At 35.4% G+C, this 13,181-nt stretch overlaps 1 protein-coding gene across 1 annotated transcript in view; it reads left to right on the plus strand.

The window, feature by feature from the left end:
• The window catches only part of LOC306885992 (peroxidasin-like), an 86,682-nt gene that overhangs the window by 39,756 nt on the left and 33,745 nt on the right, over positions 1-13,181 (plus strand). Inside the window, exons 4-7 of the mRNA XM_079442838.1 lie at positions 2,049-2,120; positions 7,174-7,245; positions 10,810-10,881; positions 11,694-11,863. Coding sequence (XP_079298964.1) covers positions 2,049-2,120; positions 7,174-7,245; positions 10,810-10,881; positions 11,694-11,863 — 386 coding nt within the window. The remainder of the gene's footprint in view (positions 1-2,048; positions 2,121-7,173; positions 7,246-10,809; positions 10,882-11,693; positions 11,864-13,181) is intronic.

Consider the following 13,181-nt stretch of genomic DNA (forward strand, 5'->3'; position numbering starts at 1 on the left):
TTTTATAGATACAGCACACAGAAATCTGTACTGTAAAAGTAAAACTGACCAACACAACATAATGAATGAGATGGCACTTTATTCTATTCTTATAAATTTTATAAATAAATAAATATTTCATCCATACAAAACAAATATTGTTACAGTAATGTTATGTTACAAGGTGGTAACAGCCACACGTATTGGGCTATTTCTGACATTAGAAATTCTAAACCTCCCATCGACAGCTTACGTTCAGATGCGCTTCCCGAGGGCATTTCACTGGGTAATCCATCACTAATTTTCCTTTTCCCCCTTGCAAGTGACAACTGCTGTACTCTTTTCGATGATTGACGCGAAGTCATTTTCATTCATTCACTCAAAAGATCCCGCGGAAAGCTTAACCAAACAAGGATAAAGCATACCATGTCATGTGACGATTCTGAACGAATCACGTTGTCAGAAATTGTCTTCAGCCAATGAGATTGCGCATTTAGAGTTAAATCCCCTCTTTTACTTTCACGATTGGTTGCTGATAAAAAGGAAATGACCATATTTGGATCCGACAGCATTGTACAGAAGAGAGAGAGCTTTCCAGCAGCATACGTGATGACTGGGTACAGGCAGAGATCGCGGAGCAGCATGTTGATTTAGAACGCCAGCTTTTGTTGAATTTATGAGAAATCTACAGACGCAAACAGACAAAGTGCAGTAAAATAAAGACCTAAATGTGTATTTCGGACTTTTTTTCACCACAAGTCTGAAAGAAGACATGCTATTGAAGACAAATATCCAAAAATCTCAAAATTGACCAATAAAAAAAAAACGATGTTTTTGCCTGCCGTGTCTCGCCTTAACTACTATGTACTTGCATCAAAAAAATAAGTACAATGTATTTATTGTGGTCATATTGTATTGCAAAACACTTTTTCTGCTATTGGGGTGGGATATGGGTAAGGTTAGGGGCAGGTTTGGTGGTATGGGTAGGTTTAACGGTGGGTTAAGGTGTAAGGGATGGGTCAACAGTGTAATTATAAATGTAATTACAGAAATTAATTACAGATGTACTTACATAAAGGTATTTTTAAAAATATAAGTACAATGTAAAAACATGTATGTACACAATAAGTGCATTGTACCAAATAATTAATTTAAATGTAAGTACACAGTAGTTAAGGCCACCTAATATAAAGTGGGACCCTGTTTTATATTTACATACCATTTATATTTAGTTTAACTTTATGTAATTATCTAAAACTGAAATAAAATTAATAATTTTATAAATAAAAAGTAAAAACAACAAAACACACAACTAAATCTTTAAAATGAAAATCTTAACATTATCTTAGAAGAACTAAAATAATAATTTAATTAGTTATCAGCTGGTTTTTGTTGTACATATATAGTGGGCCCAAAATTCTGTTATAAATATTCATATAAATTTTTTCAGTTTTACTTTTTACTCAAATCTTTACTGATAATATAATTTGATATCAGTGTAAATCGATAGAGAAATTAATATCAATGGAGTAATACTGAGAAAAATAGAACCGTTTTGATATAACCGTATGAGTGATATTCCCATTACACCAATAGTATTCTTTGCAGATTCTTAACTTGAACAGCTCTCATAACTTACTCTTAACTTAACAAGATTTTCACTGTTTAGTACTAAGAAGTGCATTGCTTTAGTGGTGCTTGTGCATTGGGAAGACACTGCATATCTGCAGCATATACTTCCTGTGGAATGGTGTCATAGTCCTCAAGGTCACGAGATCATTTGGTTTATGTGACTGAGCACTGGTTCTCAACAGCCCACTGTCCCTGGACAGGAAAACCACAAACATTCATGTTTCCCACAGGCCACTCTATCTGTGTTATCAATATACAGTTAATATGCAACAGTTGTGTTTCTAGTTTTTTCTATTATTCCTGCATTATCTGATTAAAAAGTTAATTTTGATCTTTCTCATGTCTTTCTCATGTTTTATTTTTATTTTCTCTGTTAAAAATAGGAGATCAATGTTTGACACTCGCTATGTACTAATGTTCCTGAATAATTCTTTCAGCTATCTGTACAAGAATGAAATCCAGGCGATAGACAGAGAAGCTTTTAAGGGGCTCGTCTCTCTAGAACAGCTGTAAGTAACCTTTTGCCTTGTCACCTCCTGTCTAATTTTTAATATCTCTCAAAGTGAAAGGAATAGTTCACCCAATTTCTGATGCAAAGCTATTGTACAGCTTTCAGAAAATGCAGAATATATTGCATATAATGAAGTCACTATAACAATATATGTTTAAAAATATAATTTTGCATTGATTTTTGTTTTGTTTTGTTTTTTTACAATCAACAAAAAAAAAAAAAAGTTTCTCTAAGAAATTTAGATGGGAGCAGTGTGACCGTGAGTAAATGATTGCATATTTTTTTTGTTTTTTATTTATATATATATATATATATATATATATATATATATATATATATATATATATATATATATATATATATATATATATATATATATATATATATATATATATATATATATATATATATATATATATATATACATGCATACATACATACATACATACATACAGTATATTTGGGTGAGCTATCCCTTTAAGTGTATGATGCAGTTTAATCCATGTTTTTACAAATTAAAGATATTTTATCAAGCACGTTGCCAAATTGGGAAGGGTGATGCCTACAAACCTGCAAATTGTCCTTCCTTTTATATTTTACAGAGAACCACTTGGGATCAATAGCTCATATTTTAATGGTCTACTTTTTATGTAGTTAACATAACATTGTTATTGTCTTGTTCATATTGTTCAAGTCAACATGAATTGAAACCGGAGCATAGTTGCTTTCCTAAAACATATCCCTGATCTTAAATGATTAATTAGTACACATTGTTTTAAAGTAGGTATGCACGATATTGGATTTTTGCCAATATCCAAAATGCCGATATTTTTCATCTACTTTTGGCCGATACCAATGCCGATACCAATATATTTCCTTTTGTTTGGAAACGACACCAAGTCTCTCCTGTGCAGAAATTATAAGAAAATTATTTTTAATTTTTAGTTTTTAACAAGAACTTATTTATTAGAATTAAATAAAAAAAAATGATGAAGGTTTTTTGTTTAATTTGTTTAAAAAATAAAACATATTACACAATGAATAAATCAGTATACAGGTGCATCTCAGAAAATTAGAATATGGTGAAAGTTCATTTTGTCTTATTTCAAAAAGTGAAACTTTTCATATATTTTAGATTCATTGCATGTAAAGTAAAACACTTCAAAAGTTTTTTGTTTGTTTTAATTTTGATGATTAGAGCTTACAGCTCATGAAAGTCAAAAATCAGTATCTCAAAATATTAGAATATTTACATTTGAGTTTCAATAAATGACCATCCCTATAGTATAAATTCTGGGTATCTCTTGTTCTTTGAAACCACAATAATGGAGAAGACTGCTGATTTGGCAATGATCCAGAAGATGAACATTGACACCCTCCACAAAGAGGGTAAGTCACAGAGGGTCATTACTGAAAGGTGTGGCTGTTTACAGAGTGCTGTATCAAAGCATATTAAATGCAAAGTTGACTGGAAGGAAGAAATTGTGTAGGAAAATGTGCACAAGCAACAGGGATGACCGCAAGCTTGAGAAAACTGTCAAGAAATGCCGAATCAAACACTTGGGAGAGCTTCACAAGGAGTGGACTGAAGCTGGAGTCAGTGCATCAAGAGTCACCACGCTAAGACGTCTTCAGGAAAAGGGCTACCAAGCCACTTCTGAAACAGAAACATCGTCAGAAGCATCTTACCTGGGCTGTGGAGAAAAAGACCTGGACTGTTGCTCAGTGGTCCAAAGTCCTCTTTTCAGATAAAAGTACATTTTGCTTTTCATTTGGAAATCAAGGTCTGGAGTCTGGAGGAAGAGTGGAGAGGCACAGAATTAGTGATCGACCGATATTGATTTTTTATAACCGATACCGATACCAATTATTTGCATGTCTATGTGCCCGATAACCGATATGCAGAACCGATATTTATTTACTGTTATAAAGTAAATAAATGACTGCGTGAAGTAAGTCCATACTTCACTTTGGTTTTTCCTCCTTTCAGTCATCTTAACAAAAAATGTTTTGAGAATTAGCAGTCTTTCACGCAGGGCTCTAGACTCATTCTTCCCACTGATCTCACTTTTGCGCACGAGCACATAATTTGGTTGCAATTTGTTTTTTGTTTTTGCTACAACATTTGATTAATCAATGCATGCTGATGAACTTTTATCATAGTTTATAGTTATATGGTAACGAAAGTTTTCAACATTCAACTCGTTCTTTTTCATCTGTATTATTTGTGATTTAAATTTTGTGAACAGGAATTTCTTTTTTCGTGCGCTTTTTACTTTCAAATTTGCGATCTTGGTGTCACATTTTACAAGAAAAGATCATTGTCTGTTTTGCTTATATCTATACACCTTTAACTTTTTAAGACTAAAACAAAAGATGGATTCATTGTTATTCTTAATTAAAAAGCGCAACAACAATAAAACAGTACGTTGACAATGACAAACTCTTACATAACATTTATCAACAAAAACGAATAAGACGAGGCATGGCATAGGACACACCACATGCTGTACTATATACCTAGTATATTACAGAATGTTTAGCAAACTCTGAGGAAGCAAATAAATATTAATATATATTTTTTTTTAATTAAGGAAAGCCTCCATAGCATAACCTGAGGTAAACAGCAAAGATAACAAGCTTCTCAAAACGAAAACAAAAAGAAAAGTAAAACTAAACTGGCTGTAGCTGACAGGAGTTTTTTCTACAAGAATACCACCACGTTCACCTTCTCTGGTTTAAGAAGCGGTCTTTTACTTTAGTTTGAAAACAAATCCATCCGTTGCGCTCCATCCGCGACGCGCACCTTCACGCTCGTGCTGACGCGGCGAGTATAAACCAGGCTCTACCCACTAAGCGCTCGGCTGAAAGCACCTCTCTTCACGTGATCAGTGAAATCTGACTCCTGCTATAATGTGCTGCGGCTGGCAGCGCGCGCTGTATGAAGCAGACGCTTTGGAGCAGCGCAGACCATGCACTCGTACAAATGCGACCACGTCAAATTTTAACTCGCAAACAATTACCATTTTGGTCGCAGTCTAGAGCCCTGTCATGTTCAATTTAATCTTCGTATTACAACAATAAAAAAACATTTTATTTATAAAAAGCTTTAGCAGCAACACTAATATTAGCAGTAAGCAAAATTAACATAGAAAGTCTAATGTTTTCAAATGGAGAAAATAAAGGAAAGGAGTCATATCAACTTAATTTTTAACTACAGTTTTAGTAGGTTTATAAGCTGTTTAATAGGATAAAGAGTGAAGAATAATTCACTGGATAATGTTAATTCACGGAATAATATTCTCTGGAATATTGGAATATAACAAGCATTGTATTTTATTGCATTTCTCAACTGGCATGCTCTAAATTATGCTGCTGACAGCGCGGTTTATCTATGCATTTACACAGAACTATAGGCTACTCAAACTGCGATCGATCGCGGAGATAATAAATAATTAATTTCCATAGAGTTGTATTAATTTAGATGTTTATAAACGAAATAATGGTTATATAGTAAGTGTTAATACAATTTAGGGTGCTTCAAAAAAGTGAATCTTGTTAAAAGTTACATGCGGTGGCCGAGCTGAGCATTTCTTGAGCATCAACTGCTGAGTGAACTGCAATATGAAAGCGGCTTCACGAGACTAATGATGAGCATATAGACAACAGAGAGAGAATTACATTCAATGCTTTTCTTTCCAACATGCAATCATTCATGGCTGTATTATTTAATTCATGCAAAGTTACGTCTTTATTGGGAGAGGACTCGACGGATTATCTATGTGACTCCGACTTCACGAGACTAATAGACCACAGAGAGAATTAAATTCAGCGCTTTTATTTCCACCATGTGCTAATTCATGGCTGTGTTATTTCAGGCAAAGTTATAGCCTATCTTTATAGGGACAGGGCTTGACAGAGTATCTTATTTATCATATTTCTTAGAGCCAAGTTGCATTTAAACTATATATCAGGCATTTATGTAATACATCTAATTTGTGCATTAATGCCTGTAATATTAAATAGTTTACTAACTACAGCAAATCAAGTACCTGCACGCCGTCTCGTCTCCCCTCAGATGCGCTGCAATTGCGATCCTGCGCGCAATTCTGAAAACGTCCACAAGATGGCGGTGTTTATCGGGGAATCCGATATTACAAAACCGATATTCGATTATGGAAAAATGCTTAAATATCGGGAAAAATATCGGTAAATCGATATATCGGTCGATCTCTACACAGAATCCAAGCTGCTTGAAGTCCGGTTTGATGTTTCCACAGTCAGTGATGATTTGGGGTGCCGTGACGTCTGCTGGTGTTGGTCCATTGTTTTATCAAGTCCAAAGTCAATGCAGCCGTCTACCAGGAGATTTTAGAGCACTTTATGCTTCCATCTGCTGACAAGCTTTATGGAGGTTCTGATTTCCTTTTCCAGCAGGACTTTAGCACCTGCCCACACTGCCAAAACCATTTCCAAGTGCTTTGCTGACCATGATATTACTGAGCTTGATTGGCCAGCCAACACGCCTGACCTGAACCCCATATGGAATCTATGGGATATTTTCAAGAGAAAGATGAGAAACATTCGATCCAACAATCCAGATGAGCTGAAGGTTCAATAGTGCCTCAGCAGAGCCACAGGCTGATCGCTTCCATGCCATTTCTCACTGATGCTGGAGTTTGTGCTAAAGGAGCCCCGACCAAGTATTGAGTGCATAAATGAACATACTTATATTATATCATGCCGATATTTAAATTTAAAGCCATTATCGGCCGATTCCGATATCAGTCCGATAATATAATGCATCGCTATTTTAAATAAAATAAAATAATGGTCTCCATCCAAGTTCTCAGTAAATAAAATAGTCCTGCTCTTTGTTTTCTTGTTGAAATGCATAAGATTAAGGAAGTAAAACAAGACAAGTTTTTGTTGGCCGACATTAGGCACAGAAAATGTCATGGTAATAACATTCAAAATGAAGTCAAATTAAACTGAGGAAAAGCTCTAGATACTATGTTTATGGCAAATAAAACAATGTGACTCTCACACAGATACCTGCACTTCAACAACATTGAGTCATTGGAGCCGGAGTCTTTCTCTCATCTACCCAAGCTTGAGCGGCTGTGAGTTACGCATGCATCTCAGACCTCACAATCATTCAGATCCCTACAGGGTTGCATGTTTAGTCATAACACATCCCTTTTGAAATGAGATAAAAAAAATAAAGACAAGCATGTAGGCAAACGTGTGCCATGAGCTGTAGCCTATGTTCTGGTTTGTTTTGAGAGAGAAATTGTCTTCAAAGGGATGTTTTGACCCTGTGAACCCTGACATATGAAAGAAAAATCATGTGTGTTTTTGTTTGTATCATTTTGTATACATAAAGATTTTTTTGGCTCATATAGTATGATAAAGTGAAAATATGGAGCTCAAACTTGAGGAGGAAAACACCTGTTGTATTCAGATGCTCAAACTGGGTAAAAATGTGCAATTTGGTGCAGATGCTGATATTTATATAGGGAAAGAGTAAGATGCAATTCTGATAGCTTGTAAATCAATGAGATCTTATAACAGATACGTACATAAAATTAAATAAATATCTTAAATATCCTGGTTGTGTACAAAAGGTTTATAGGGATCTACGTTTCTCTGTTGTCTGAATGAAAATGGTTTGTACTCCAATTTTTTTCAGTGTTAAAACTATTCCAAAAAATTAAGGGTGCAATTTGCACGTAGTTTGTTTGGGTAGATTTCATCCCATGTGTAGAGTAAAGATAGGGTGACCATATTTTAGTTTTCCAAAAAGAGGACAGTGGGGACAGGAGGCAGACGGCTGGATGGGAGCGGGGTGGGGAGGTTGAGTTGGGGTTAAAGTAGCCCCCAAATTAGCCCAATGACCATATCCCAAATATCAAAACTCAAAATACAGTCAATTTATGCAGATTGATCATAAATACAGCTAAAATGCTTCCTACTAGGGGCCCTTCTTCACAAAACTTAACATTTAGCACAGTTTTATCATAGAATGTAAAATGTTTCAATACAATGTTTCAGTCAAATATAGTTTATGCAATATTTTAAACCTTTAACCCACGGGGAAAATCAACCCATGGCAGTAGTTTAAAAGTAGCCGTATTCCATGAAAGAAAATGTGGACTTGACAACCCTGCATCCAACACGAGTTGCAGGAGTCAGATTTGACTGATCATGGATCGAGAGTAAGGAGAGACGACTGACAGACTATGGTGGAGGATTTGCTGCTCAACAGATCCTGAGCTCATTGACAAATATCTTATCTCGTAAGATGTGCTTCGTTTACACAGAGTACGCATGAATGCAAAATCGAAAGTGAACCGCGAGCGCTCATTCAAAAGCGATTTCAATACTCCACATATTGAGAGCGGCTCCCTAATGCGTGAAAATTATATGCAATATTAGAATGTTTGCGGGACTGGACACAATCGCTGGAGTGGAACAGACACGTTGCGGGAGTGGGCGGTAATGGTCAGAAATTCAGCGGGAGCAAGATTAAGAAAACAGTCTTACAAAAACGCATATAAAAAGGCACACAATGAATAACGACTATAGAAAGCAAAAGCCAAATCCCGGACGCTTTGGGCGATTTAGAAATCCCAGCCGGACGCACTTTTTTAGATCCAAAAGAAGACATGTCCAGAAAAAACAGGACAAAAAAAACAGGTAAACATAAATGTAATAGCTAAAATGCATACAAGAAACACAGTGTCTATTTACATTAAGTGCAAATAGCCCGCCTTGTTGGCAGAGGGAATTTACACCAACTCCACCCACAAATGTGTGATTGGGTTAGTCAACAATAAAAAATAAAAAAGACACTCATTCAGTATCAGTTTCAGTGGCGTAGATGGTAAGGCGCATGCTTTTTGACGCGATCGACCCGAGTTCGAGCTTGCCTTTTGCCAAACTTTTTTTCTCCCTTTTCAAATCTCATATTGCATCAGAAAGGCATTTATTTTAAATAAAAATGAAGGAAATAATAAAAAAAAGTTTAAAATAAAAGTATCAGGTAGGGTTAGGGTAGGTGTAGGGAGGGCTTTATTGTCCCAATAAGCTGGCATCCACTTAATAATTTGAATTAAAACTATAATTTACACTCAGTATGTTATTAATGTGTACTATTTTATAATGTACTACAATACTGAGGTGCCGATAATTGCCACTATTTTCAATAAGTAGTATAAATAGCAGAAAATCTTGCTATTTTAACATAGTGTAAATAGAATATATAGCTATTTGCACTTAGTGCTGCCTAAAAGAAACTGTTTTGTAAAGTATTGTGTAGACTTTACCCAAAGTATCTACAAAAAGTAAGTTACAGTGGGGCAAATAAGTATTTGATACACTGCCGAAAAATCAAAGGGGATCAAATACTTATTTCAATGTGATTTTCTGGATTTTTTTTTTTTAGATTCTGTCACAGTTGAGGTGTACCCTCGATGAAAATTACAGATCTCTCCATTCTTTGTAAGTGGGAAAACTTGAAAAATCGGCAGTGTATCAAATACTTATTTGCCCCACTGTATATGAACTCTTGATTATTAAACACTAATGTTTTTGTATGTAGCATAGCACATGCTTACAGTGAACAAGTAAGAAGTTACATGTCACTGCGCTGTTTAGTAACACCTATTCCTCATTGAGTGACTTCAGTATGAATAGACTTTGTTCAGGTGTTTCTCTTTACCTAAAAACACATGAAATAGCACTTAATATCACCATTTACTCTCATGATCCAGCCATGTGCAACAAAATGATTCAGGTAATCCCAACAGAAATAGATTAAGTAAACATCAATTTAAAATCTTTAAGTGGATTGTGTTGTTTTGGCTCAAATTGTACAAGCAGCTTAAATCATTTTTATTACAGTGTCTCATTCCTTTCTGTTGACCTGAACTCTGAATGTTTAGAGATTGTGGCGCTGAATTCACCCACACACATTCTGATGTCTTTCAATGACGGGAAAGTCACTCGAACATGAACCGGGACTAACACGTGAGTTAGGGACCAGTTCACTGCTGGAGTTTACGAAGAAGCTAGAAGCTAGGTAAAATGTAAAAAGAATCTGCATCTGGATGCTGATTAATGAAACTAACCCTCCTGTTGTTTATTTGACTAGTTGTGAACAGTAATGGGTAACTGGGAAAGTGATCCCGTCTGACTGGTAGAAAATAAGAACATCCCTGTGGACCTTCATCTTTGCATCTCTGTTCCACAGCGCATTTAAACTACCGCTCAACATTTTTGAATAATTAGGGTTTTATTTGTTTTTTTTTGTTGTTCTTGTTTTTCACCATTTGATCAGAAATACGGTAACAATTATGACATATTAATATTTAATCTGTTTGCTATAGTAATATATTTTAAAGTGTAATTTATCCCTGTGATGGAATCCTGAATTTGTTTTCCAATCTGCTACAAGTGTCACACCCATGTGAACTGGTTCTTTGCAAAAATGGAAGCAATTTTATTTTAATCTAAGAATTGCCAAAGGATTTTGTGAGATTTTGTTTTGTTTTCTCTATCAAGTCAGATCACCTTCAAAACAAGGTGTGGGGTGGGGGGGTTCTGTCCTGGTCACAGATTGTCTATGCCTGATTTTTAAATACACACTTTTGAAACTGTGCCCCTCTCACTGATATCTATTGCAGGTTTCTGCACAATAACAGAATTACTCATCTTGCATTAGGAACATTCTCCCACCTGCAGTCCATGAAGAGACTGTGAGTATTACTCAAGCTTATTTACAGCTGGGTGAAGCAGTAGTTTGCTCAGAGATTGTCTTTTAAAAATTAGAGCTTGAAAAACTTTTGAAACTTGGTTATATTCCACTTTATCTACAAAAACAGAGTTGTTTTGATATCATTGAGATCCTATTATATTTTTATTAGTATTTAGAATTGGTTTTCATTTTTAATTTGAAGTTGTTGTTTGTCATTTTTATTTAAATGTTTACATTTTTATTTTTTAATTACATTTTTAATAAAGTTTAAATAAATATGAGAAATGCTGCCTGCTTTACCAAAACTAAAATCAAAAATTTTTTTGTCATGATTTTGATTTCAGTTAACTATAATGACCTCGCTTTAGTTCCATACCTTTAGATGAGGATGTTAAAAAGTCATTTTTAAATATTTATTAACAGGCAGCTCATAATTGTAGGTATTTCAGTGATTTGATGTACTGAATAACTTGAAATCTATAAAAAATTTAAGAAAATATTTCAGTTTTTGGCTTGATATTCTGAACCTCCTCCTACCAGCCATTCGCGACTAGATAATAAAACTTGTTTGGCAAGGATTAGGATTAGAGGTACACACAACTGAGTGTTGCATGTGAGTTTAGAAAGACTTTTCTCAGAACGAGGGCTACTATTTTGACCCAACTACACCAACATTGCAACAAATTTATCAGTGATTTGATCAGAATGCATTGTTTTCCGATCCGCTACAAGTGTGAATTGGTGCAACAGTGTTGTTTTAACCAAAGATCTGCAACAATTTTATTTTCATTTTGTTGTTGTGTGTGTTTCTAGGCGCCTCGACTCAAACTCACTGCACTGTGACTGTGAACTGCTGTGGTTGGCCGATCTGTTGAAGCAGTACGCAGAGTCCGGTAACGCTCAAGCCGCAGCTGCATGCGACTATCCAAGCCGCTTGCAGGGACGCTCGGTCGCAACTCTCACTGCAGAGGAGCTCAACTGTGGTGAGGCCATTCACACATAAACGCACACCAATATACACGTTGTTTTCAAACAAAAATGAAATGATGAACTGGCACTAAATTGTTGAAAGATTTAAAGCATCTGCCCACATTCACCGCATGCACATGATTCTGCTCAATGGGACCACTCAATGTCTTTGAACATGTTAGTCGTCATAATAAATAACAGATGCTGATCTGGTTTTGGGAGCTGGATTATGGAGAGATTTCCCAGATGTGTCATTGTTTGCATGCTACACCACCTCCTCGTGAAACATTGGAAGGAGTGGAGGGTCAAACGTGACTCTTTTCATTTCAACCATCTGTGAAACAAATACAGGTCAACTCTACTGGGCTTTCTGACGTCAGAATAGTCAGCTGGGAAGAAAGCAGCTCAGTAATTGAGCTAATTACCAGTTCAGTGTTCACTGAAAAACAAAGTCCTGTTAAATGTATGGTAAAAAGGACATGACTTATTGATTCCTGCATATTTTATAACCATATATTTCATTAAATAATATAATTTTAATATACCAAACAGTTTGAAATACTAAGGTTTTTGTACCTTAAATGTACTAACTGGCACAGTAGAAAGCCACTTGATGAATCAGAGTTCATTGTTAGTGGCCTGTCCATAAAACACGGCCAAGACATTGCAAAGGATCATAAACACAAAACACCATCAGGATAACACACAACACTAAAATAACGCAATAAGCATCAACTAAATAACAGATAATATAACACAAAACAGCAGTATTTATTTGGTGAAACTCACTCATTTAATTAATTTATTTTATTTCATTTTTAGTAATAAATTATTAAACTTACATTTTTTAGTTACTATTATGTTCAATGAAATAGAAATAAAACTAATTGATATAACAATTGTTCATGTCTACATCTTTTTCTCTGAAATGCGGTCCATTGGGTGACCTTGAGCAGCAGTAGAGGTTTCACTACATTAGTCACAAGCCACAGCAGCAGTTGTGCTCGATTAGACTTGCTCAGGCTTGTTGCAGTAATCAGCCCTCCACAAACGCTCCTATTGTCTCTGTAGAAGACTGGGGTTAACTCCGTATGGCTTTTCCACCCCCTCTATACATTAAACACAGCACATAGACGCTTGAGGCACCTGTCAAAACACAGCACCAGCCCGCCAGACAGCTGCAGTTTCTCTGGGACTGGCACGGGATCTGTTGCATTACTGCCACACTGCGCAATGCAATACAAAATTCAGTCATAGAATAAAAATTAAAGGTCACCCAAAAATATTGCAATCATTTGCTTATCCCCTTGGAATTGCAAAACTGCATGATTT

This window comes from Barbus barbus, assembly GCF_936440315.1.
Source record: "Barbus barbus genome assembly, chromosome: 20".
Classification (NCBI taxonomy): Eukaryota; Metazoa; Chordata; class Actinopteri; order Cypriniformes; family Cyprinidae; genus Barbus; species Barbus barbus.